Below are 27,496 nucleotides of genomic sequence, written 5' to 3' on the forward strand. Positions count from 1 at the left end.
ATTTTGGTTCATTGGTGTTTTGCCTTCATGTATACCTGTGTAAGGTGTCAACACCCTGGAAGTGTAGTTATGGACAGGTGTGAGCTGCCCTGTGGTGCTGGGCATTGAACCTGAGTCCTCTGGAAGAGCAGCCAGTGCTCTTAACTGCTGAGTCATATCTCCAGCCCCCTTTCCTTTGATCTTACCTTAGGTTATGTTTTTGTTTCTTTCTTTCTTGGTGATTTTGCTCTGTGCTTGGCTGACATGGAACTCTATGTAGACAAGACTACCTGAGCTTTCTGGGTACTAGGATTGTCACCAAACCTGGTTTGATCTGTCATCTTTTTTGTTTGTTTGATTTTCAAGACAGGGTAGCCCTGGCTGTCCTAGAACTCACTCTGTAGATCAGGCTGTCCTTGTACTCACAAAGATCTGCCTGTCTTTTCCTCCCAAGTGCTGGGATTAACCATGTGAGCCACCACTGCCTAGTCAGTCTGTCCTCTTAACTGAGTATTTAGTTTTCTCTGATTACTTTTAGCAGTGTGTTCTTTAATGGTTTCAAGATTTTAAAGCTGTGCCTTCTTTATTCCAGGGTGTAAAAGAATTCTTTATTTTGACTGCATTTTAAGTGTAAAAGAAAAATGTAGCTTGTTAGTCATTTGGAATAATTTTGCAGGGCATGATATAAAGCTCAGAGTGTAGATCACTGGGATCTTTTAGTATTTTTCAGAAAACAGCCATGTGCAGATCCATATAAAGGCACTATCACCAGCTAGCCTGCTGCCTGATGCCATCTTGTATTGCTCTTTAATGGGCTACAAATAGTGACTAAACTGTATTGAGTCTGCTACTTTGTATCAGAATCCTTATTTCCTTTTTATAGGAAATGTCCATTGTTGTCCCCCCTTCCCTTTTTAAAACATTCAATTAGCCCTTTATCTTGTGTTTTTTAAAAGCAAGTAAGATTTCCACATGGTTAGAAATTATCCAGTGGGTGTGGCTCAGTGGTAGAGTACCTACTTAGCATGTGGTAGGCTTTAGGTTTCATCCTCAGTACTGGGTGGGGTGAATAATTTTATTACTAACCAAACATTAGAAACTAGGTGCTATAGTGACTGTTTTCTTTCCTCCAGTGCAGTAGGATGTTTGCATTCCCACATGTAACATTCTCTTTCCTTGTTTCTTTCTCTTGGGCCTTACTAACTTTGGAGTTAGGTTTTTTTTTTTCTCTTCACTTGACTGATTTTATTATTAGTGTTCCCCAACCTCTCTTACCTCTGGAGAAGTGTGATTTGTTCCTATCAGATTGTCCTGCTGCTCACCCCTGTGAGCCTGCATCCCATTGGGGTGTTGTCCGTTTTTTCTTTAACTCTAGAGGTTCTCTGTCCTTCCTCACCATATAGTTGCTGAGTGTCCAGCACTGTGCCATGTGATATGGATACCCAGTCAGATAGGATTCACCTATCTAAGAGGCTTAGGATCTGGGACTGCCAACACATACTTTGTGGTTTAGGTAAGAAGTGTTTGTTTCCATAGTAGATGTAAATTATGAAAAGTTACATAAGGAAGAAGAGGGCAATTTCAGTTGACTTATTTTGCATACAATGAGCTAATAATTTTTTGTTTGTTTGTTTTTTTCTAGACCAAAGGTTTCTCTGTGTAACAGCCCTAGCTGTCCTTGAATTAGCTTTGTAGACCAGGCTGGCCGGGACTCACAGACAGCCCCACCTGCTTCTGCCTCCCAGGTGCTGGGGTTAAAAGTGTGAGCTCCCAACTGCCTGGCTGAGTGACTTTCCTTTCTAAAGGAAATGTAACTGGTTTAAGAGTTCCCACTGGTGTTTCTATCACATGTTTATGAAAGAAATAATGTAACGGTAGTCTAATTTTTTTTCTAAAAGTAGAACCAGTGGAGTCATTTAGTTCATCTGTGAGGTCTGTCATCCTTACCCCAGAACCAGTGTAGACAGTGCAGTAAAGCAAAGCTGTAGACCAACATCTTTCATCAATCTAGATAGGAAAGTTCATACAAATCCAGCAGTATATAAAGAATTATACCCCGGAGCAAGAGAGATGGCTCTGTATTAAGAGCATTTGTTTTTGCAGAGGACCTAGCATCCATGTGGTGGCTCCCAACCATCCATAACTCAAATTCCAGGGGCTCAGTGCCCTCTTCTGACTTCCGCTAGTATTAGACACACACATACATGTAGGTCAGACACATACGTAAAATAGATTTTTTTAAAAGAATTATGCTCTTATTAGTCATATTTTATATTGATGTGACAAAATACCTGTCATAAACTAGGGAAACTTAGGGTCATGGTTACAGAGGGTTCTATCCCAGTCTTTAGCTCTGTGGATTCTAGGTCAGTGGTGGAGGCAGAAAGTGGTAATGGTGGAGCATGTCTCTGAGGCTGCTCTCTTCCCAAGGGGAAGGAAGGATCAATGAAGCAGGAGCCAGCAACTCAGGCATAACCTCAGAAGCACACTCCTGTTACTTCCTCTAGCAAGGCTCACCTCTTAAAAGTCTCTACAATCTTCTGACTTAGTATATGGCCCTGTGGGGGACATTTCATATATAAAGTATAACATTGTTCCACTTGTCCCCAAAGACTCCTAGTTACACAATAACACAATAGCATTGTTCAAAAGTCCTGGTCTGTTAGCTGAGTGTGTGGTGCATTCCTGTAATCCTAGCACTAGAGAAGCTGAGGCAGGAAGACTGAATTGAGAGACAGCATGGGCTATATGGAGAGACCCAGTCTCAAGTCCTATTCCCCTGACTCCCAAGTCCAAAGTCTTTGAGACTTAAGGCAAACCTGAAGCTTTAGCCCTTTGTGACAAACAGGCAGTTGTTACTCTTTAGATAGTAGAACAAGTGACATGTAACTTAATGTATAAGCAAGTTTATTAGAGTTACTTGGGTTCTGCCTGCGAGAATATTGGAACCCTTGGGGGAATGAGGATTGGAGGTGTCTATAGTTCTCTCCTCTTCTCTGTAGGCACTAGCTGTATCTCCGTCTAGTCCACAAATGCTGATTGTTTTCTTTGTAGGGGAAGCTTCCTACAAGGATCACAGTTCCTCTGTCTGTGATTAGCCAGCCAATGAAGGGCAAGAGCGTCGTCACAGCCCCTATTATCAAAGGCAACCTTGGAGCCAAGTGAGTGCTGTTTGCAAAAGAGCAAAAGTGGTTGTTGCAGAATGTGAAGGTGGTTAGTGCCTGACATTTTCATCAGTAATACACATTGGACCCCCAGTACTGTTTTTGGATGCAATAATTAAGACAAAAGAGGCCATTCTGGGTCCAGCTTCTATTGTAGGGAGAGGAATACAACAGGAGTAATAATGAAGTAAGGAGGGTGCAGGGTGTTGGGGTGCGATGGTTGGAGGATCAAAGGACCCTCCCTTTGATATTTGAGTCTGATCTTAAGACAGTTTGGTGAATGTTTTCCTCTGGGATAATGCAGTCATTCTGGCATTCTTAATTATGATGAAGCTTTTTGGGGCTGGGTGGCCTTTTTCTTTCTTCCATAAGAGATAGGATCTGGCTGGGTTCTGAAGCTGGCTCACACCTGTACTCCCTGTAGTGCTCTCAGTGCGTGTTCCCATGTGTCCAGCTGGGAGAGTTTCTTGCCAGGGACTCATGTTTCCTGGCAGTACCTGTCTCTTACGTGGCAGAGTATAGAGTTTATAGACCTTTAGAAGAAAGGTAGCCTTAATATGAGAATGTTGAGGTCTTTACTGGGCATCAGGGCCTCTTTATTGTCTTCATTCAGTATGTAGCTTCAATCTGAGCCAGAACTATGTGGTCATCCCTTAACTTCTGTTTCCCTTCCACAGTCTCAGTGGGCTGGGTCGCAACATCATCCTTACAACCATGCCAGCAGGTACTAAGCTCATTGCTGGCAATAAGCCAGTGAGTTTCCTCACTGCCCAGCAGCTGCAGCAGCTTCAGCAACAAGGTCAGGCTACACAGGTAAGGTCTAATGCGGACTGTTGACCATCACAGGCATGTCTGTTTTCTTTTGATTTTCTTAATTGAAGTGCCTACTTGAAGTTCACTGATCAGACCTCTTCTCTTTGTAAGTAGGTGCGTATCCAGACTGTTCCTGCATCCCATCTCCAGCAGGGCACAGCTTCTGGCTCCTCCAAAGCAGTCTCCACTGTTGTTGTGACCACCGCGCCATCTCCTAAACAAGCACCTGAACAACAGTGACTGAGAAAGAGAGGCAGCTTTAAGAGACCAGGCCTCGTGCATCTCAGCTGACAGAAAGGGAGCAGGAAGGTTGCTTCCTTTCTCTGAGCTCCCCTGCTTGAGGCAGGGTGGTGGAGGGTGTTGGCAACTGTGCCCTAGGTTCTGCAGCCACACTCCAGAATGAAGCCCTGACAAGGCTCAGTTTTAGGATTCCAGGGCTGCTCTGTCCAGTTCAAGGGGAGAAACATCAGAATCATGGGAGGTCACAGTCACACAAGCCACAGTTACCTCCTGAGTGTTGGATGCCCAGGGAGCAGGCCTGCCAGTTGGTGAGCAGGCCAGCAGTGAATATAAGCCTCATTCTGTGTGAGGATTTTACTTTTTAGTTTTTGATCCTCTTGGTGATTTGTCCACATGAGTTTTGTGTCCAGAAAATTTTGTGTAACTTATTTTTTTAAAGAACTTACTGTGCATCTTTTATCAGATAGAAATCTGGGCTTTAGTGCCCCTAAACTGACCCCTTACTCCTTTGGCCAGAATGAGAGCCTAACAAGACTCTTAACAGGTTGGTGGCTTACTTGATAATGAGAGGTAATGTAGGGAAATGTAGGCCATGAGGTGGCATGGATCCCCTCAAGTGAGACTAGTTTGGTACCACTTACTGAAGATGGGTGTTGGGATCTTGGTTGTCCCTGTGTCTTCACTTGTGGGCATTGTCCTTAGGGATGCCAGCCGAGCTGCTGCTCTCACTGCACACTTGCTTACAGCCCAGAGATTGCACGTTCTATCTGCTGTAGAACAGCAGTTGCAAACCAGACCCTTGAAGCTGGCCACCTGATTGTAACATTGGAGAAATGGTAGAGTGGGGACAGCACTAGGCACTACTTGGCAATGCCAGCTTCAGGAGAAGTAAGTCTGGATTTGCAGTTTTTATTCCTGGCCATTTCACACTTCTCAGCCACCACCAGCCACAGACAGCTCAGAAGGATGCTGTTTAAAGTCCTACGTCCTTAGTGCACTGGTCACACCTTACATGTCCTGCTGCGGTGCAGGCAGGGGTGGGTGGAAAAGCCTTTCTGTAGGGATAGGGCTTCCCTGTCTCTTTGTGAAAGTATCCAAATGATTAAAAATGTATCTTTAATCTCTGGGCCTTTCATTAATTTCTTTAATGGGGAAATAGAACTAGGGGCCACATAGAATAGAAATGGCCTGCAACTGGGTTATTTAGCAAGTTGCTGAGAAACAGGAAAAAGTGGTTTTGGCTACAAAGTGGCTTTATAGTTACATTTGCTTCTTATAGCAGTTCTGTCAATTAGAATTGCCATTCCTCTTTAATAGTGAGAAGATATAAATCTGAGTGGAAATGGAGAAAACTAAGATAAGCACCTGGGCCTGGTGTTGGAGATGTAACTTTACTGTGGAGAGAGCACCAGCTAGCATACTAGAGGCCCAGGTTGGATCCCCAGCACTCCTAACGTAGGGTGGTAGAGTCAGATGAGCCTATAATGTAATCTCTAGAGTTAGAAGCTAGAGGATTGGAACTTCACACTCATTCTTGGCTCACTTTAGCTGGCTAGAGCCCCACCTGGGTGCTACATTAGCAAAGAAAAGTTAGGTTGTCCCAAGTTAAGTCCCCTGTGCGCTGTACTCTTAAGGAAGATTCACTGGGAGGTGTCCTGGTGAAACTGGAGGGTAATTAGAGTTGGGTGGGAAGCCTGGCTCTCAAACCACAGGTGACAGGATGAAAAGACATCATCCTCTTGATGGGTGCCTAGAGGACCTGGCATGGGAATTGACTGAAATAATGAAAAGTTGTGGGAGGGATGTAGTAAGGGGATTAAAAATTACCTGTGTGGTTTGTATTTGTGGATATCCTATTTCACACAGAAAATGATGTGATAGTTTCTAGACAACAGTAAAAGAGGGTAGGAGATATTCTCTCTCAGATGTTTACTGTTGGCTAAACCCTCTTTTGATTTTACTTAGCAAATTCCATAAAAGTAACTTTTGCATTCAGCTTAAGATCTATTCCAAACTTTTATGTACTGAGGTTGCCTGATTGCCCATCTTATTAGTACACACAGATACATTGGATATGTGTGTCCTAGAGAGCACAGATTTAAAATACAGGCTTATTTCATGATGCCAGTTTGTGGGGTTGACTCCCCAGAAAGTCTAGCTTTTGCTACTTCCTAGCTTGTTGTTGGAATAATATAGGTTAGAGACGTCCTACTGGAGTTGCTTACAGCAACAGCACCAGTGTTTGAACATGTGTGCTTCTTCATATGTAGATCTCAGGAGGTTCCAGGCTGGCAGTGGGTCAGCTGTGGTGGATGTTTTGCAGGGAACAGTTCTTGCAATACAGTGGCATCATTGATCCTATGAGCTTCTGGTGGACAGATTGATAAAGATTACTCAGACCATGTATCCATGACAGGATTTAGTGAAAGGCATTCTAATTGACTTGTACTTTAATGCTTATTTTTATCTATGTATATTTGTGTGAATATATGTCTTGTATGTGTGGGGACTTGAGGAAGTCAGAAGTCATCCAGGTGTGGGTGCTGGGAACTGAGCTCAGGTTGTCTAGAAAAGCAGGAGGTGACCTCCAGCCCCATGGCTTGTACTTCAACAGTGTTTAAGAATCTTTTGCCAGGGCTTGTCTTTTAATGAAGGTATATCCCAAAGCACTGGTTAGAGATACAGAAATAAATTTTAATATTTTATGTTTAAGAGTTATATGTCAATTCCTTAAGAATACTGTTTCTTTGTTCTGTTAATATAAAAAGTCTCAAGTGCATCACTTTCTGTGAAAATGAAACAGGAAATAAGTTCCTTTTCTAATTCGGACCTGAGGAAAGAACAAATTTTGTATTGTTGCAGATGAATAAGTCTTCTTAAATATTTGCTGAATGGATTGGGTTCCTGCTCAGCTGACAAACCTTGAAAAGGGAGCCTAAGAAGTCTCTAATACTTAGTGTTTTCAAATTATTCTTAGTCCCCACCTGTGACTTTGTGCAAGGCCAGATAGCTAGCTAACCTGAAGAACTTTGTAAAGCATCTCTGGTGGGTGTTTGTGAAGGAACAGGGTATGGAATGTGAGAGACACCAGGCTTTCAAGTCACAGTGTTGATGAGTTTTGCCAGTTTGTAGCTATTTGACCTTATGCTGACCAACCTCAGGAAGATGTCACATGCTTAAATTACCCAGGGTTGTGAGGATCCACTGAGATGAAGTACATTCCAGCCTCACAGAGTGCTGCACAGAGATAGTCTTGAAGATCCTTCAACTTCAGTTAGCACAGAATCCCCTTTTACACAGGAACTGATGTGTATGGACTTTTTATAGTCTGTTTCTATGTATGGTGTGTGTTTTCTAAAGGGCCAACTCCCAGTGTCTTCTCTGTTCCTTACTCTGTTGTTTGTGCATAGTCCTTTATTTATTCATTCATTTACTTATTTTAATTTTATGCTTGTGGGCATTTCACCCTCAGTGTATGTTTGTGCACCCCATGTGTGCTTGTACACCCTGAAGGTCAGCAGAGAACAGCAGATCCCTTGGAACTGGAGGTCTAGACACTTATGAGCTGCCACGTGGATATTTGGAATCAACCTTGGCTCCTCTGGAAAAGCAATAAGTGTTCTTATCTGCTGAGCCATCTCTCTCCAGCCCCTGCACTTCTGTTTTTGTTTGCTTGTTTGAGACAGGGTTTCTTTGTGTAGTCCCTGGCTGTCCTAGTACTCAATTTGTAGAGCCGATTGTCTTTGCTTGTCTTTGCTTTCTAACTGTTGGGATTAAAGGCATACGCCACCACTACTAGCCTACCTCTGTACTCAACAGTGCCCATCACACTGCCTAATGATAATCTCAGGAGTTTTATATTATACTGTCAATTCCTTGATGGATATCTCATTAATCCTTGCAAACATTTCAGTGCTAGGGCAAAGTGGATGTTTGGTAAATACTTGTTGAGGAAAGTTATAAAAAATAAACCCCACAAAAAAATGTTCAGAATCAGTAGAACAGTATCAAGTCTATATTAAGAATTCAAAATCCTTACCCTTTGGTTTTATCCTTTCCTAACCTGACTTTTTCTCCCTCTGTGTCTAGGAGGTACAGACTTGGTATATATTGTTCCTCAATAGGGTAATGTTCAGGAGTCAGTCTGGAGCCTCAGCTCTCAGCTCAATTTAAGAAAACTATCTTTCACCTAATTTTATCTCTAATCAAGGCCCAAATGCAGTACTCTAGTATGACTCATTGGAGAATGTTTAAAAAGTTAGTTAACACTTGAAATACCAAAGCTTGTGAGTTTTGTTATTGAAAGACACGTTAGAATTTTGGCTCTGAAGGCACTGCACAGTCATCTGCTAAGTCCCGATACATTTCTGAGAAGGAAATACCTGCCAGGTTGAGAGAAGAGGGGCAAGTTATCAGAAGCAGCAGCATGTGGAATGGAATCCTGTCACAGTTTACTTCATCCACACGTCACTTCCTGTTGTAGGTGTTTGATTCTTACAGCAGTTTCTCTACAATAATAGGCTTGCTACTCAAAGGTGTTCATTTTTCTGTATGAATGGTATTACTCTAATACAGACTTTGTAAGCTAAATTATGCTTAGATATCTAAATGGCATGATACATGAAAACACCTGAGCTCTAATTTCCTGTGTTTGAGCCTCTAGCTTTGTATTAGATAAGGGATGGAAATATGGAGCCCTGAGAGCACACTAACGCAAGCCTTAAAAGTAGAGGGGACAGGCAGGCTACATTCATTCCAGTTAATGGTCACAAAGGACATGAGATCGGAACTTCCCCGAGGCCTGATGTTACTCCTCATCTGAGCCACTCAAAAGGGCTGACTGGTATGTGTGGTCAGACTTCAGTTTCTGAATCCCAATGACTTCTCCTTCTGTGTGCCTCTTCACCCGGGTCAGGAAGCTGTAGCAGACATAAGAACCATTAAATTAGCCACTAAAGCCTTCTGCTCACTGACTCCATGATGTAAAACAATAAATAGCAGAGCCTTGGGTGTCCATTAAACATGGTGAGAGCATGTCTACACATCTGACTTCTCGAGATTCTATCACAGTAGACAAAAGACTCAGTGGTAACCAAAATACTACTCTTGAGACTAGATTTAGGCCTCTTGCCATCTAGCTATTTTACTGATCAGAAAGGAAAGCTGATGCAAACTCCTCTTTTTTTTTAAGGGGGAGGGTGATCTCTGGGATGAAGTACATCTCCTTTGAGTCTAGGGAAGTGACATGGGGTTGGAGGGGAGGGAGGTAGGGGCAGTTTCCATAGCAATAAGCCTCCATAATAACACATACCAAATTTCAGTTTTGTTTTCCATTTAGTAGTTGGTTTACTCAGCCTTTGGAAGCCTTGTTCCCCATTTGTTAAAAACAAAACAATACATAGTAAGGAAAGTTAAAAGCATGAACGTGTGGTGCCTGGGACACAGGGAGTCAGTGGTCTTATAGTCTATATTATGTTACAAGGTAGTTAGAAAGCACTTATGGTTTTGGATATACTTTGTTGTCTCTATATTTAGGAAGTAAACAAAACAAGTCTGGAAGTAGGTGATGGGTCCACCAAACCAGTGGCATTAGGGACTTCAATCCAGACAGATTTCTCGTTTGAGGGTTTCCCTATTATGCACCAGGTTAAATGGAGCAGGGCTTCCTTATACTCACTGGCAAGTCAGAATTGTGGTAACTGCCCCTACAAATGAAGAATGCCTTGTGCAGAGTTTAGCATGAAGTTGGCCATAAACATACATACCAGTAAACAAGAGAGTAATTGATGGCTGTGATGAAAAGGGCAACCAAATAGTGCCAGCAGAAGCACATGGTGATAAACATGATATTGTCCATGTCTTTCTGGTCCCATTCTGGTGTTCCAAATGGGGGGAACAGGACAAATCCAATCTGGAGAAGTAGAGGAGAACGTTTCTGGTTGGTTGTCTGAGGAGCAACCCAGTTGGCTCCATGGCCTTCCCAGTGGTACTGTATGTTCTACACTATCTCACAGTTCCTGCATGAATTACATCAAAAGCCCTGTTTACACAGGAAAGTTAAGTTTGTTGTGCAGGATGATTTAAAAATAGCTAAACTTGAGGGCTTGCATTGTATATGAGTACTTTAGTAAATTACCAGCCAGTGTACCAGCAAGTTATTACTGAAGAAAAATTGCATAGGTCCAAGTGTGGTGTGAGGATAAAAAGGTCATCTAGACTAGCCACCATACTCACCCCCATACCCCTACTATAATTTGTTTTTGTTTTTCAAGACAGGGTTTCTCTGTATTGCTTTGGAGCCTATCCTAGAACTTGCTTCTGTAGATAGGCTGGCCTTGAACTCACAGAGATTCGCCTGCTTCTGCCTCTCGAGTGCTGGAATTAAAGCTATGTGCCATCAACGCCCAGCTTGCCATACCCTTACTATAGCTGCTGTATTTCCAGGCAGCAAGTAACTAGGGGATTTTTCTTGGGCTTTTCCAAGGGGGATTCTCAACCCAGACTATATGAGGAGCTTGAGTGTGGATGATACCTGCCAGAACCAGGTCCCCTGAAGAATAAGGAGACTGGTTCGGAAAAGCTCCAGCACAATATTATCCCGATAGATCACCTCCAGGAAGATACTGGCACTCGCTCCAAACAAACCAAACAGTAGAAGTGAGTGGATGTGCTGGTCCAGCGGAGGACGGTTGTGAACGTGGAAGTAGAAGAGAAAACCTGTTGCAAACCAATGATAGCCATCAGAAACTTGCTTGTTTCTACTTAAGAAGATCCATTCTGGCTTTTTCCAATTACTGGAATTTTTTCCCCCTATGCTTGTCTCAAATCAAGATTCCTCAGCATGCAGGAAGCCAGTTTACATGATATCACTGGCAGCAAGCACATGCAGACTATTCATTTTGTGGGTTTGTTGAGAATATAAAAGAATGTCTGCAGATTCTGCAATACAGAGTGGGTGTAGCAAGTCAGCTGTGGTGCTGATTGGTAAGAAGTTGTATGAACAAGTGAACACACATGCACATAAAATATGTCTCGAGAGTTGATTTTCTGAGGAAGGGCATTTCTTTTAAATTTTGATCTCATAAATTCAACTTGTCCATTTTTCTTTCCCTTTCTCCATCCAAGTTACCTTCACTGAATACTGCCATAGCCAAAACCACTCTGTCTACCCCCAGGGGCACAATGTTGAAGTAAAGGTAGGTGAGCATGTCGATGATTCCTGAGATACCAAAGAACAGGTACATGGTGCTGTGCTGCCAATTCATTAGCTTTGTCCATTGATTTTCGTGGTAGAGGTGGAGGTGAGGCCCATCTGGAACAAACTGCTCTGCCAGGATCCCTGCCAGGAAGTGAAAGTGAAAACTAAGATGGGAAGGTGTCAAGACAAATGAGAGAGCAAAAGTTGCCTGAAGATGGGAGCCAGGTTCAGATATGGGCAACAGTGGCCAGTGGGTCAACAGACTGAAAAATACTGCCATATAAAATTTTCCGAGAAGCCTATGGAAACACCTGGCCCTGATGCTCCTTCACGGTTTGATGGACAGAAACAATGGATAGAAATAGAACATACTGTTCTCTGGGGACTGTGCTCCCCAGCATAGGTAGAACAGAGCATTTTTCCTTAGATGACAGTGTGGGCTGAGACAATGATCCTTTGTTGTGGAATATTACTTTAACCAGGGAAAGATGCATTTGTTTATGCTGCATTTGTTTATGTGAAGACGTAGTTGCTGTTTTACCTTGCCTGCCTAGGGCACCTGCTGGGTCCAATAGCTGGGCAGGAGAGGGATAGGTGGGGCTGGCAGGCAGAGAAAATAAGTAGAAGGGGAATGTAGGCTTAAGAAGGGAGAACAGAATGATGAAGAAAGGAAGGAGACACCAGGGGCCAGCCAGGCAGCCTCTATCCAGCAGACAGGGAGTAGGACATACAGACTGATAGAAAGGTTAAGAGCCCCAAAGCAAAATGTAGATGAAGAGAAACAGGTGGAGTTAAATAATATGAGTTGATGGGACAAACATAAGATATGGCTTAGCATTCATAATTAGTAATAAGTCTCCATGTCATGATTTGGGAGCTGATTGGTGGCTCAAAAGAAAGCCTCTACAATCTTTGGATTATCAATGAGCGGTGCAAAGGTCCAAGAGAGAATGAGGCTTCAGAACACTGAGCAGATGCCACAGTGATGCAGGCCTGAAGCAGGGAGGTAGCTCCTGGTTGTGTTGTGGCTACCATAGAGTGGGTACCCTTTGCTAGCATAGCCCAATGTTTAAAACATTGAACAATGTGAGGCCTCACAGTTTCCGGCCATGGTACCTAAAGAGAGATAAAGTGAGGCCAGGTTGATGAAGCTGTGCTTTTGGGGTAGCTCATGGTTCTTGTCACTTTCTCTTTTTGCTGTGTTTAGTTTTTGCCTTTTGAGAGTCTCACTGTTAGGCACAGGCTGGCCCTAAATTTGCCATCCTGTTGACTTTCGAGTGCAGGGATTACAGCCTATACCACTCATGGCTTTGGTCCCTTCCACTTTTTAATCACCTTTGAAAGGCAGACTTGCCTTTGTGCTTGGTATCTAAAATATTTTGGGGGACCCTAGAGATCATTCAAATTTTCATTCCCCTATAAGGGATCAGGAAGCTTGTGAGATGATCCGGGAAAGGTCACTGATGACAAAACGGAAGCCCTGTGAGGGAGACTGCTTCCTACCATTTCCCAGCATGCAGAACACTGGGTTGCTAGTATCTGGTAGGATCGCTGAATTTCAGCCAGCCAGAGTGGTAAGTAAAATTTATCTTTTGTTTTTTCAAGAAAGGGCTTCTTGTGTAACAGCATTGGATGTCCTGGAACTCACTCTAGACCACGCTGTCCTTGAACTCAGAGATCCACCTGTCTCTGCCTCCCCAGTACTGGGAGCTTTCTTTCCTCTGTTTTTTTTTTTTTTTTTTTTTTTTTTTTTTTTTTTTTTTTGTTTTGTTTTTTTGTTTTTTTTTAAGGCAGCTTTGATGCTTTCCTTTATTAAGACATGAATAGTCCACAAAGAGTTGTTGATGCCTGCAAGAAGTCTTGGCTAGACCTGGCTGGTTTTTGTAAGTTTCTCTTGCAGGAAGGTGTTAGTGTCATGGTTTCATGCCCAGATTATGGTAAGCCAAGGATAAGTGGCAGAGGCAATTTGAGAATAAGCTTCCTCCGTGGCCTTAGCAGGTGGGGCCCCAGGAGGGCCACTTGTTACTGTTGTCACTGCCATTCCCTGAAGAGCTGCTTCATAACAGCAGTGGGGGATTTGGTGAGAAAGAGGCAGGCTTAGAATCCCTTTCAACCTTTCTGTGGCCTGCCTTGTTGGCCTCCCTGTGGATACTCCTCTTGACAAATGCTTGCTACTTGTGGATGGAAAATATGCCAATGAGGTAGTTGTTAGCTACTCAAATCTAGAAAGAGGTTGTTTGGGGAAAGACTTTTCATTTTAAACTAAATTCTATCTAGTTCTTTCCATTGCATTAAAAAATTACCACCTCCACCATTTTTATTTGTATTTTGTGATTTTCACATAGTATTTGTTCTGTTCCTACAACTTGTGTACCAAATAAACAACTGGTTTATTTGGTAGTTTTTACATAGTGAATATAATGTAAGGGTCTATTGGGTATTGATACAAAGCTTTGTACACAATGGGCAGTAAAATAAAACAGCAGTCACCTAAGATCTTGCCCTGTTTGTTATCCCTGCTAGAAGGCATCTATTTCACCGGATCCAGGAAATAGGTTGAAGGTCCGGGGTGGGAGAGGAGATACAGTAGACAAAATTCTGTTCTTACCGATGACTGCAAACAGAGTCTTGATTGCACCTTCAATTATCTCGATCCGCTGCTGCTGCTGGCTCAGTCTGTTCTTTTTTAAGCCCTTTTGATGAAAGTACTTCAGTGGGTACTTCACTGACCACCATAGTCCAAATATCAGAAAGAAGCTCCCTGGCAGAGCGTGGCCCTTGAAGTTTGCCATCAGTGTCTTAGGACACCTAAAAGATGGAGACAGCTATTAGTAACTGACTGATGAAGATATAACTACATATAGACACATATAGCTGTGTGTGCGTGTGTGTGTGTGTGTGTGTGTGTGTGTGTGTGTGTGTGTGTGTGAGAGAGAGAGAGAGAGAGAGAGAGAGAGAGAGAGAGAGAGAGAGAGAGACAGACAGACCTGTGTAGGTATGTGTGTAGAGGCCAGAGGGGAACCTCAGGTATCACTTCTCGGGAGTACCAATCTCACTCTAGGATGGCCTCTCATTGGCCTGGAACCCACTATGCTAGCCCGGCTGATCAGTGCAGTGAGCTCTGCAGATGTGCCTGTCCCCCTAGCACTGTGATCACAGGGATATACCAACATGCCCGGCTGTTTTACATGAATGAAAAGTCTTTCCACTCTATATGTAGTTTGAGCCTGTCATGGTGGTATGTTGAATACCTATAATCCTAGCTCTTGGGAGGTAGACGCCAGAGGGTTAGAAGTTCAAAATTATCCTCACCTTCATAGTGAATGAAAGGCCACAAGTTGCCCTATCACCTCCAAATGCACCCTATGGTACACATCCATGAAAAACAAGTGTAATTTAAAAAACTGTAAGAGCTAGAAAGGTAACAAATCTGAAAACTGGCAGTTATACAATGAATATCAGTCACATTATAAAGCCCTTACACATTTTTAAAAACTTATTCTTTCAAGTTTAATATCATTTATTTTGTGTATGTATGAGTGTTGCCTATGTGTGTGTCTAAGAGAAAATCAGATTCTCTGGAACTGGAGTCAACAGACAGTTGTGAGCTTCCATGTGGGTGTTGGAAATCAAAACCAGATCCCCTGAAAGAGCAACCAGTACTCTTAACTGTTGAGGCATCTCTCCAGCCTCTTTACAAATTAGTAAGGACAACCAACAAAAGACATCATTTACGGCATACACGAGCTGATGGTTAGTCTAGAGATGTGCATGTGCAAGCACAATGCCATGCTCGCACACTTGGGGAGGTGTGGTATTAAAACCCAGACACAAGGTACTCTTATTCCACTTACCAAAATTATGAATGTCAGCTAAGATTTATTCTGATGAAAGTATTTTTTCCTAGGAACTTGGAAAGAACATGGAGGTTGGGACAAAGATTTTTGACACAGCATGCAGACTCACTATTCATGTTCATGATACATAATGAACAAACAATTCTTGACTGCTTAAAATCCTCAGAACCAGCAGTAAAGCTTAACATCGTAGTAAAATTCGGCTCTAACCTTTTCTCTCCACATTTCCATGTCTCTGTGACTGTTGGGGGCTGACAGGGACATCCCTCTACCTGGTCTTTTAACCAGGACAAAGGAAATTTCTCCATGTCTCATACAGACCCTTCTTGAACTTCTTCATTTCCTCACCTTTAATGAAGTAGAGTGTTTAGCCATCACTAACGCTGTCATTTTGTTCTTAAGATTGGAGCTGCTGGGTGGTGGTTACATACACCTGCACTCGGAAGGCAGAGGCAGGTGGATTTCTGAGTTCAAGGCCATTCTGGTCTACAGAGTGAGTTTCAGAACAGCCAGGGCTACACAGAAGAACCCTGTCTTCTGTGTTGGGGGTTGGGAGGCAGGATTGGAGCTATGACACACACCCGACTCATGCCCTGGACTTCACTGCCAGGCATGGTATGACTGTAGTGGTGGGGTGGGAGCTGATGACTCAGGCATGGGGCCCCTTCCCATCTGGTTTCTTGTTGCTGGACTTGGTTTGTTCTTGAATTGATTTTCTGATTTCTTTATCAGTCTGTTCTACTGTAGCTTACTGTGCTTCCTTAAAGCAGTTATTTGACATTGTGTCCTGGTAATTGATAGCTCTCCATTTCTTTGGAATGGCTTTTGTGTAAATGCTACTCTGTTCCTTGGTGCTGTCATGTTTCTTGTCATGTTAAGTTTTCTCTTGGTTCCCTGAATTTGAAGAAGCTTCATTGACTGTCTTTGGGAGATGAATACCTTCACCAGACAGTCTTGCTTCCTCTCATTCATTCATTCACTCATTTATTCATTCATTCATATTCTCTCTCACATATCTTCCTCTTCACTCTCCTCCTCTTCTGTGCATGATGTATTTACATGGCTGCACAAAGGCCATAGGCCAATGTTGGTTTGCTTCTGCTCTCTCTTCTTTCTTTTTCTCTCCCCCTCCCTTTTTCCTTCCCCCTCTCTCTTTCTTCTGCTCTTTCAATAGGGTTAGGCCATCTTGAAAAAACAGGCAGACCTCCTTAGGGGTAACCTTGACCAGCTCACATTAGCAATGAGAACTCAAATTCAGGCATCACCCCACACTGGTAACTGGTACTTTACATACTCAGAAGTTTAAGGTATCCTTTTCTGTTTGTTTGTTGGTTGGTTTTGTTTTGTTTTGTTTTGAGACATGGTTTGTCTTTGAACCTGGAATTCACAATTTAGGCTAGGTTGGTTGGCCCCCAAGCGCCCAGGATCCACCTGTTTCACTCTCCAGTGCTAGGGTTACAGACAGATGCCCCATGCTGGCTTTTACATGGTTGCTGGGGATCACACTCAGGTGCTCATGCCTGCATGGCAAGCACCTTACCACCTATGTCCCTAGCTCCTATACGGGTTCTTTCTACCCTGTAAAGTCAGGCAGGGTACTAGGGGCTCCATGTTTGTTTTCCTTACTCCCCTGATGTGCTGTTTGTGTACCTTCACCTGATCTTGTAGTGATTCCAAACTTATGCTGAAGACCAACAAAAATTTTAAAATCACTTAAAGCAAGAGGGTTTTACATTTTTCCCCTCATACAATACATCCCACGGCTTCCCTCTGCTCCTCCCAGTTCCCCCTTCTTTCCCCTCCCCCATCTCCTCCCCAAAAAAAGAGCAGGCATCCCAGGAACATCAACCAAACACTGTACAAGATACAGTAAGACCAGTCATGAACCCTCACATCAAGGATGGGCAAGGGAACCCAGTAGGAGGAAAGAGGTTCCAAGAGTAGGCAAAACATTCTGAGACACCCTCCACTCCCATTGTTGGTAGTACCACAAAAACACCAAGTCAACAACTGTAAGATATATGCAGAGGACCTAGCATAGACCCATGCAGCTCCAAGATTGCAGCTTCTGTTTCTGTGAGTACCTATGAGCCCTGCAGTTGATTTCACAGGCCATGCTCTCCCAGTATTCTCTACCCCTCTGGCTCCCACAACTCCAAGTGCTCTACCACTGAACTAAATCTCTAACACCCTCCCCTTTTTAAAAAATATTATTTCATTGTCTTTTGTGGGAAGTGGAGGAAGCCCTCAGTGAATGCATATTGTTTATATGAGCAAAGCCTTGTCAAAGACCCCAGTGCCTTGGAATCATGGGAATGGCCTTCCCCTGCTCTGTGTGTGGATGTTGACTGCAGAAAATGTGGTTCACAGCTTCCTCCTCCCAGACATGTACAACTCAGATTGTTTCCCTACAGAGATCTAGTTAAACCCACTTCCTTGTTCATCTGTGTACAATAACCCTCCTCCTCCATTCAGATGTGTAAAATAAATGAGCTGAGTCTTCTGGATACTCTTGGTACAACTCCATCAGAGCATATGGCCCACAAGATCAAAGCATTTCTGTATGGGTGTCATTTCTTCATTTCCCATCACCCCAGGTAGATCAGTCTCTAAGGTCATGGCACTTTTGGTGTTACTGAGTTACTTACTTTCCGATAAAAAAAAAAAAAATCAACCATCAATCATGTTATAATTCCTCTAAATGAGTCCTAGTGCTTCTCAAAATTTCCTTGTTGACAGTAGTTTTTATCCATGCCACTGATGATATATGTGTGAGAGGATCTTTGTATGTTTTGGGTTTGTTTTGAAATGGGGTCTTGTGTAGGATAAGCTGGTCTTGAACTTAATGCCTGTTCTTCGTATGCTGGGGTCACAGATGCTCACCACTATGTCTGATTCTTTGGTGTTTCTCTCTTTAAAGGTTGATGTTGGTTGAGCTTCTTGGGTCTACAAAGTAAAGCTCTTCATCAAATTTGGAAGGTATTTCAGTTAGTATTTCTTCATTCTCCCCTCTTTCTACTTTGTTACATATATGCTGGGAAATTAATGTTTTCTGGTGAGTTGCTGGCCCTGTTATTTGTTTCCATTCTTTTTAAACCCCATTCTCAAATTAGATTGCTTTTATTAATTTTTCCAGTTACATGATTCTTTGTTCCCTTTTTTCCCATCTACCCCATCTCCTCTCTTCCCCCTCTTTCCCTCTCTTCTATCTCTTTCCATTTCTCCCCCACCTTTGAGACAGGTCTCACTTTAAAGCCCATGATTGTTTTGAACTTATCATCCTCATGCCTCAGCTTAGAAATTCTAGGATCACAATTGTGCTTTACCATAATTCCCTGCTCTAATGAGTTCTTAACTTTGGTGATTTTTCAGTGTTAGAATTTTCACTCTTTTTGTAGTTTGCATTTCTCTATTTAGGCATCCTATTTATTGAGTCATTTTCATTATATTTTCTTTCAATCATTTTAAACAGTTTCAATTCTCTGAACATATTTAAAATAACAGCATTGAGATCTTTATTAAATATATCATTCAAGCCCTTTAGAATTTGTTCCAACTTCCTTCATCTTTGATCTTTGGAGTAGTTCATAATTTACTGTGTCCATTTTAATTGTAGCAACTCTAGACTGTAACTCTAGTGATTTACCTAAATTATTGAATATGTCTCCTGCATGATGTACAGATTCCATCTTAATGTTTACCTATAATTCTTGTTCTTTAATTTATTGGCCTGATTTTATAAAAGTTACACCTTTATTTTTCTTAAATTTATTTATTCATGTGTTTTATGTATTTGTGTGTTTGCATGTATGCCTGCATTGCTGAAGGGAACATCAGAGAGAAGAGAGCACCAGATCCCATTATAGATGGTGTGAGCCACCATGGGGTTGCCAGGAATTGAACTCTGAAAGAGCAGCCAGTGCTCTTAGTCACTGAACCATCATCTCTCCAGCTCCATAATGAGGGTTCCTGAATCTTTTTTTGTTTGCTTGCTTTTTTTGAGACAATGTTTCTCTTGGTAGCCCTGGCCATCCTGGAACAATTTCTATAAACCAGGCTGGTCTTGAACTCAAAAATTCACCTGCTGCTGCTTCCCAAGTGCTGGGATAATGGCATAGGCCACCACTGCCCAGCTCATCTTTATTTTCATAACATTTAGAGTAGTCATCCAGGTATTTGGGTAGAGGTTTGCTTCAGTACCTTAATTCTGCACAACATCCAGTCTATGTCAACTCATCTGTATATGGGTTGGAGAAAGACAGCTTTCCTGCCGTCCTAGACCTTCACTTGTTGATGGAATTTCTCGAGTCTCCTCAACATAGGGGATGTGTAGAGAGATTTTTCTCAATCCTTCTATGTAACTTTATTGCAAAATTCTCCTTGCTAAATTCCTCGTTAGTCTGGTGTTCACCATGAGTGGGACTGCAATGAGGGGTTAGCAAAGCTGTTTTTTTTTCCCCTCTCGTTCTTTAGTATTCATTACATGTTCATTTCTCATGCTCAGTAAAGCTAACAATTTTTCAGCCCTTCAACAATCACTTGGAATTTAGTCTTTGCCAGCATTTTCATGGTCAACTGATCTTATTTAAAAGTCATTGACTGAGCGAGTGATAAGCGTTTATGTACATAAGTGTTCTTACCTGAAGATAGATACTTTCAAAGAGTAAATTCTCAATTTGTTGCTTGTAATTAGTTAGTTTCCATTTCTACAAAGTGGTTGGTTTAGACAGATTTGTCTAGTTTTATACATTATCTTTTCCTCCTCTGTTTTGCAGAAAGAAATTATCTACCATATCTTCATTCTGATACAACTGCAAAGCTTCCTTTCATTGTTTTGCTTAATGTTTAACTCAGATTCTTGTTAAGATCAAGCCTGTGATATTCCATTTTATTGGCTTTAAAGGTGCAGAAAAATCAGCTGTGGAAATGCATGCTGAGTTTTGTAGATGAACTGGCTGAATAGATTATGTAAGCTCTGAGTCCTTACCAGCATCTGTGTATTTGGTACCAATTTGCCAAGGACTCCCTTGCCTTTTAATTGGTCTAAAGTTCACACTGGTGCAAGGCAGGCCTGCATGGAAGGCTGAGCATTTGAACTGATTGTGGGTAGAAATGGAGGGGGAAGACTTCTTCCATTCACAGGTTAATGAATTACCTCACTGGTTGAGCTACAATATGGAACAAATAGGAGAGTTTATAGAATGAATTGATTTTAGTAAAGAAGAAAACAACAGTGAATGACCTAACTAGAAAGAAGTAGATTTCTAATAATTTGAATATCTTAATAGGTTAAGGCCTGAGAGGTCTTCTCTCCAACTGAGGTATCCTTCTTCTATCCTGTTATTCTCTAAAATAAGGGGAAATGGCTGCTTCATTAAACAAAATGATTCCTTCGATCAGTAAATTTTGCTTTTTTTCTCAATGTCATATGTATACTATGTACTTCAAATAAGTACCAGACAAAAAAGCAAGTACTTCAGCTTGGTGATATACACAGGAAGAGTGGACATTGCATCCCAATAGAATGAAAGATCCACCAATAAGGAAGCAAACACAAGAAGATGTTTTTACAAAGGGACATCTCCAACTTTGTAATTTCAATATATGCACTAGCCTTTTTTAATCATGTACCATATGGCAGGAGCAGGAAGGGATGCATATTTTCAAGGGTGGCAGCAGTGAGAACTTGACCAATGGTTTGGGCCGCAGTTTCTTTCTGTTTCATTATCTAGGGAGTACATCATAGCTGGAGTGGTGGGGTTGGCCTAATTTCCCTGTACTCCTTTTTACTCTTTTCCTCAGTTTACAATCCTGAACTCCATGGATGAAAAGATAGAAGATATGAAAGAGAAGGAGTCTCTGATGGGTTTTGGCTTTGTGTTGGTCCAGTATTTCCTCATGGTGCCCCAATTCCCCCCTTTTGAATGGTAGTGTATATTCTGTGCCATTATATGTTGTGAAGCACATAATTTCCTTTTGGGTTTTACATGGAATCACAGTTGAGAGACTGCCTTGAGTCTCAAAAGAGATCTTGGATCTTTAGACAATGCTGAGGCTGTGAAAGACTGGGAACTTTTGAAGTTGAACTAAATGCATTTTGCATTATGATGTGGTTATCAGGGAGCAGGGTGTGTAATGATAAATCCCTCCATTAGCTCTGATATTTGGGCACTTGGTCCCCAGTTGTCCCTGGTTGGTAGTGCTACTTGGGGGAGGTTTAGGAGGCATAGCCTTGCTATAGGAAGTATGTCACTGAAGGCAGGCTTAGAGAGTTTATAGCATCATCCACTTCTAGTTTGCTTTCTGCCTCCTGTTTGTGGCTGAAGTTCTGATCTCTCAACCCCCTGCTTTGACTGCTTGCTCTCCTACCTTCCCACCTTTATGAACTCTCCTTCTGGAACCATACGCCTAAGCAAACTTTTGTTTTATAAATTGCTTCTGGTCATGGTGTTTTATCACAATAGAAAACTAAATGATACACTATGAATAATTCTGTCACCATTAAACATGAGAGGCAAGCACTCTGCTACAGAGCTACATCCCCAATTCTAATAATTTCTTCTTCATTGTTGAATTGTTCCCTATATGAAACTAATCTGGTTGAATAATCTGTTAGGCCTGCCATAACAAAGCACAACAATGTGGGCAGGGGTGTTGAACAATGGAAATTTGATTTCTTACAGTTTCTGAAGATTAAAACCCAAAATAAAAGTTGTGATTTTTGTCTGGGACCTCTTTTCTTAGCTTATAGATGGACATCTTTCTCCTGTTTTCATCACATAGTCTTTTCCTCTTTGTGTGCTTGGGTTCAAACACTCCTGCTACAAGAACTCTGGTTGTATTAGATGAGAGCTTACCCAAATGACCTCATATGTAGCACATCTGCTTTTAAAAGCCCTATTGCCAAAAAGCACCTTCTAAGGTCCTAGGAATCAGGACTTCAAATGTGAATTTGAAGGATGTAATTTATCTCCCTTCAAATTAATGCCTTCTCGCATGCAAAGTATGTTCACTTTGCCCCAAAGTGTTGAAATCTTAGCTCATTCTAGCATTGTGATGGCTTGAATGAGAATAGCTCTGTAGGCCCCTAGATTTGAGTACTTGGTCACAATGGAGTGGCACTATTCGAAAGGATTAGGAGGTGTGGTCGTGTTGGAGAAAGTGTGTCACTGGAGGTGAACTTTGAGGTTTCAAAAAGCCCATTTCATATACAGATTGTCTCTCTTCTAGCTGCTTGCAGATATTGATGTAAAATTCTCAGTTCCTTCTCCAGCACTATGTCTGCCTGTGTGCCACCATGATGACAATGGACTAAACCTCTGAAACTGTAAGCAAGCCCCAATTAACTGCTTTCTTTCACGAGGGTTGCTTTGGTCATGGTGTCTCTTCACAGTAATAGAACCCTGACTAAAACAAGCCTTAACTCCCAAACCCCAGCTAATCACCTCAGTTGGCCCTGGGTAAGACAGAACTCGGCACCACCTGTGACACTTTAAAACAAGAAGTTATCTGCCTCCTAACCCGGCATGAAATGCACATTCCCATCACAACAGGAGGGACCATCGAGAAGAGAGTTGTGGGTCTCATGTAAGTCTGAAAACCAGCAGGGCAAACTCCTTAGATTTTAAGGCTTGAGGATAAATAATCCTTTTTGGCTTGATGATGACAGTGGCTCTGTCCTTTGGTCACTAACTGAGGGATCCTGGCCTCCTGAAACTAATTGGCCTCATCTTCTACAATGCTAGAAGTAGCATTGCCAGTTAGAAAACCTAGAACTTCCAGGTAACTTCTAGGCATTCAGTGAAGAAGACTATGACTAGGGTGGGAAACAATACTAGGCCCTGCCAGACAGGGTCTCAGGCAGCCTAACTGCCATCACACATTAGCCATCTTCACTATCTAGTGTCTGTCTGATCTAGTGTAACCAAAGGCATGTATGTCCCATAGCACAGATCACATATTAACCAAGGCTGATTCCTTGCAGTGCAAGACTTCTCATTTCTTCAAAATGTGTGAAGAGTAGTGAACTGGCTGGTTTATGTTAACTTAACACAAGCCAGAGTCATCAGAGAGGAAGTAGCTTTGGTTGAGGAAATGCCTCCATGAGATACACAGCTATAAAGCATTTTCAATTTGTGATCAGTGGGGGAGGACCTGCCCATGGTGGGCAGTACTTTCTCTGGGCTGGTGGTCCTGGGTTCTATAAGCAGTCTGAGCACACCATGGGAAGCAAGCACCAATGTTTCCCTCCACCCCCCACCCCTCACCCCCATCCCCATCAGCTCCTGCCTTGCGTTTTGGTCATGGTTTTTGTTGTGACAACAGAAACCCTTACTACAACAAGTAGACACCTTGGTTTTTCTGGCAGAACTGATGCCTCTTGCCTTGGATCCCCACCGTGATAGCTGTAGTGTTAATAAATACCTTACCCGAACAGTGTGACTCTTGAGTCCCTGGTTCTCCTCCCCCTCCCCCCAAACTAAGATAGATTGAGACAAAACACCCTATGGGAGATGGCTTGTACTTGCTATGTTCCCTACATCCATCTTCCAGGCTTTTTGTTTGGCCAAGAGCTTGAGAGGTGAGCCTCCGTGGGTCCTCCTGGGCAGGAGGCTTCCCTACCCTCACTGCTGTGTGCTCCTCTTTCCCTTACCTGGGCTTCTTGACCTTTCAGCCAAAGCTTTTTACTTTTCCCCACCAGGGCTCCTGCCATCTCCCTCTTGCCAGAGCATCCACACCACAACTTCAACTCTTTACCTGTTTCCCATCTGGGCTTCTTGCCCCTCCCAGCCTCTGCTGGGAATTTGGCTGGTGAATTTCCCCAGGTCTCCATTGAGGACCTCGGCCCATAATCCAAAACTGACCATAAACCAAACCCCCTAGTGCTGCTGAGTGCCTGCTGATGTCCTGAGTGCCAGGGACTCAGTTTTGGGCTCCTCTGTGGCTTTGATCTAATTTCCAAAAGGGAACCTGGAGTCATAGAGACATTTCTAGACCTGCTTGAATTGAACCTGGACCCTCTGGAAGAGCAGTCAGGGCTCTTAAATGCTGAGCCCTTAAAAAAAGGTTTCTTAAATATCTTAAAAATGTATAAAGACATCTTAGGAGGTCCCATAAAACCTAGGCTTGACTACCCTTTAGAAATTGATGTTACACCCTATTGCAAAGTCACTAGGTACTTGAGTCACAGAACATGAAGAAATAAAGCTAGTACTTATTTGGAAGTTTCGTCCTTACTGGCTAGCCTTCATAGTGCTGGAAGGTTCTATGTATACTGCTGGAAATGAAATAATAATCAGTCTCATCCAGCTGTGAACCTTCAAGTTACAACAGTGACTGGCCAGACAAGATATGTCCACTGATAAAATAGGGCACAGATGGTATAGGAATAACTAACCACTTTCTGATAGACTGTAGGGCCAGCTCCCTGAGATGGAATCCATGTCAGACAGGGTTAACAGGGCCAAGAACCTGTGGCTAGTTGAGTCATAGGCCCTAAGGGAGAAACCATTATTATTATAAAATGGATATAGTATTATGATAACTCTTAATGACATATTACTATACCTAAAAGTCAATGCATTGAGGGTTTTTTTTTTTTAATTAGGGAAAGGGATTGCTAAAAGGGGAAAGGGTAGGGGAGAGACCAGCTTCCAGAGACAGGAGCAGCAGAAGAGAGAGGAAAGAGGGGGCAGAGAGAGTGAGAACCATATAGACAGCGAGAGGGAGAGAAAGAGAGAAGGATGGGAGGTGGGCAGGACCCTTTGGAAAAGGAACACAGTGAATATACACAGGTGGTGCTCTTAGTGGCTGCAGCTGAGGGCATATCCTGTCAGAACCCCAAGGATAGGCCAGTATAGATACCTGAATGCAAACACATATCACAACCTTTTATGCAAGGCCCAAGGAATCTCAGAAGAGTGGGTGGAAAGATTGTAAGAGACAGAGGTGCTGGATAACATCAAGGAAAGCCTTTCCAGGCACAACAGGACAGTGTGCATATGAACTCACAGCAATTATGATAGTGTGAACCTGCTCAAGCTCAAGCCAGACAAAATCCCAGCATAGAGGAGGTAACATGGGCACACAGAATCCCACCACTAGCTGAGTAGCTATTGGCATTTGTTATCTGCTGGGACAGGGAGAGTTAGTTTTCCTTAGTTATAGTTATATAGGTTGACCACACTCCAGGACAGGCCTTACTTTCAGGAATAGTTGGGCAACCCAAACCAGACTTGATCAAAGGTGCTGGAAGGATGGGGAGAGTTGGGAGGGTAGGATAGAGCATTGGGAAAATGTGCACATTTGTAGGACTCAGTCAGCCAATAGCCTTTGGGGGAACTGACCCATTAAGGTGTGGTCTCAAGTGTTCCATGTGAATGGATAAGGGGGACAGAAGCATGTGCTCTCTCTCTTGAGTGGTGGTCTCCAATCATATCAGATTCCAGCATCCCATGGCAGAAGACCTGGGTGCTCTACAATTAATTGTGTGGGTGTTCCCCAAATAAATACTTGTTATCCTTGCATTTGGGCTTTAGTGGACTCCATACTCCTGCTCACACATCTTGCTTTCTTTGTTTCAAGTACAGTTTTCTGAGTTCACTTAAAATATAATTGTTTTATTGAGAAAAAGATATTTTCAGGATAAGAAAAATGTAAAAAAGAGAGAGGAACCATCATATAAGAAAAAGAGATCTAAAGCCTTAGATAAGAATTTTTCCCTTAAATGTTTTGCCAACTACTTCTATTTTCTACAACTGCTTTTTTGACTCCTAAGTTTCATCTAAATCAGATCTTAGGAATAAGCCTTCCTCACACTGGAGGGCATGGAATAATATTTGGCCATGTGATGTTTGGCTAATTTGAGCTATAAACTAAAGTTCCCAGAAAAATGCTGTGTTTGTGTTACACATTCGATAATGGGACTAGAACCTCAGTGAATGTGGAGAGCCAGAGCATTCCAGACCAAAGTATCTTAGGCTTTCTTAGACTCTTTGTAGTTTGTTTTATTTTTTGAGACAGGGTCTCGCCATAGGGCATTGGCTGGTCTGGAACTCACTGTGTATAGCAGGCTGGCCTGGAACTCATAGAGATTTGCCTGCCTCTGCCCTCAAAGTGCTGGGATTAAAGGCTAGCACCACCATGCCTGACTAGCTTAGTCTCTTAAATAGAGCCAATTTATCTCTATGTGTGACCTAACATTCCTGTGACAGCAACTCTTGTGCTGGAAGAGTTAGGCAGCTTGCCACCAAAAGTGTACTCCTGTAAGCCAGTAAAAGATCTGAAATTACTTTTCAGAAGATACCCCAACCAAACAAATAAATGATGATTGATTGGGATGCTCTGAGATGCCCCTGTTCTATAGCCTCTGTGGCATACTCCTTCTTAAACTATAGCTATACATTAGATTTTGCTTACTTCTCAAGGTGGAATCATTCTTTTGTATGGCAGTGTTCATTCACCTCTGCATTCAGATGTCATGAATATATTTAAAAAGCCATCCTTTACCATTTTCACTCCCTCCCTAACCAGCCAATGTGCTTCTCTTTTAAAATTTTGTCTGCCCTTGCCATCTGTGTGGCCCCACTCAAGGCTGGGGCTGCATACTACTGACATGAAGTCAAAGTAAACTCTGAGAGACAACTACTCACAAGGAAGCATGCAAGACCAGTAGTTCTAGTCCTCTGCTAAAAACAAAACAAAACAAAAAGACAAACAAATAAAAGAGAGATTGAGACAGTACCTAAAAGTGTGGCCCATTCACATTGAGCACAGAGATTTATTACAAAATGAAAGAGACTGTCACCTGAAGGGAAAGAACTGGTCTGCTAATCCCTGCCGATGAATTGTTCTGACATGAATTCTAAAGCTGCTATATCAATCAAAACAGTGACAACCCTAATAAAAAAACATCTGTACAACATGAAGTTGGGTGGGTAGGAAGGTAGGGGAGGATCTGGGAGGAGTTGGGGAAGAGGAAAGAATATGATCAAAGTGTATGAAATTCTCAAGTAGGTAAAAGTATTATCTTTACTTTTTACTCTGATGCTTTCATGCATAGCCTCTTATATCTTATAAATGGTTTATCTACCGGAAACATTCTTCGGTTGTTGACACAGGACAAGTGATCTTCCTATGGTCCTAGCACTTCTTCCTACGAAGATGCCTTTTTTCCCTTAACTTTTAACTTAACCCTTACCATCCATGGATTACACTTAAGATTTTTCCAAAATTAAAAAAAAAAA

At 42.4% G+C, this 27,496-nt stretch overlaps 2 protein-coding genes across 9 annotated transcripts in view; one reads left to right on the forward strand and one right to left on the reverse strand.

The window, feature by feature from the left end:
• Positions 1 to 5,316, forward strand: part of Nfrkb (nuclear factor related to kappaB binding protein) — a 31,354-nt gene extending 26,038 nt beyond the window's left edge. For all 8 annotated transcript variants that reach the window (XM_051197008.1, XM_051197010.1, XM_051197009.1 and 5 more), the window contains exons 23-25: positions 3,034 to 3,140; positions 3,821 to 3,956; positions 4,071 to 5,316. In XM_051197008.1, the coding sequence (XP_051052965.1) occupies positions 3,034 to 3,140; positions 3,821 to 3,956; positions 4,071 to 4,196 (369 nt within the window). In that variant the 3' untranslated portion in view covers positions 4,197 to 5,316. The remainder of the gene's footprint in view (positions 1 to 3,033; positions 3,141 to 3,820; positions 3,957 to 4,070) is intronic.
• Positions 5,317 to 8,986: 3,670 nt separating this feature from the next.
• Positions 8,987 to 27,496, reverse strand: part of Tmem45b (transmembrane protein 45B) — a 34,911-nt gene continuing 16,401 nt past the window's right edge. The window contains exons 2-6 of the mRNA XM_051197180.1: positions 14,003 to 14,202; positions 11,326 to 11,535; positions 10,729 to 10,913; positions 9,962 to 10,107; positions 8,987 to 9,115 (exon numbers count right to left, since the gene is read on the reverse strand). Of these exons, the coding sequence (XP_051053137.1) occupies positions 9,004 to 9,115; positions 9,962 to 10,107; positions 10,729 to 10,913; positions 11,326 to 11,535; positions 14,003 to 14,186 (837 nt within the window). The 5' untranslated portion in view covers positions 14,187 to 14,202 and the 3' untranslated portion in view covers positions 8,987 to 9,003. The remainder of the gene's footprint in view (positions 9,116 to 9,961; positions 10,108 to 10,728; positions 10,914 to 11,325; positions 11,536 to 14,002; positions 14,203 to 27,496) is intronic.

Source organism: Phodopus roborovskii, unplaced genomic scaffold, assembly GCF_943737965.1.
Source record: "Phodopus roborovskii unplaced genomic scaffold, PHOROB, whole genome shotgun sequence".
Lineage (NCBI taxonomy): Eukaryota > Metazoa > Chordata > Mammalia > Rodentia > Cricetidae > Phodopus > Phodopus roborovskii.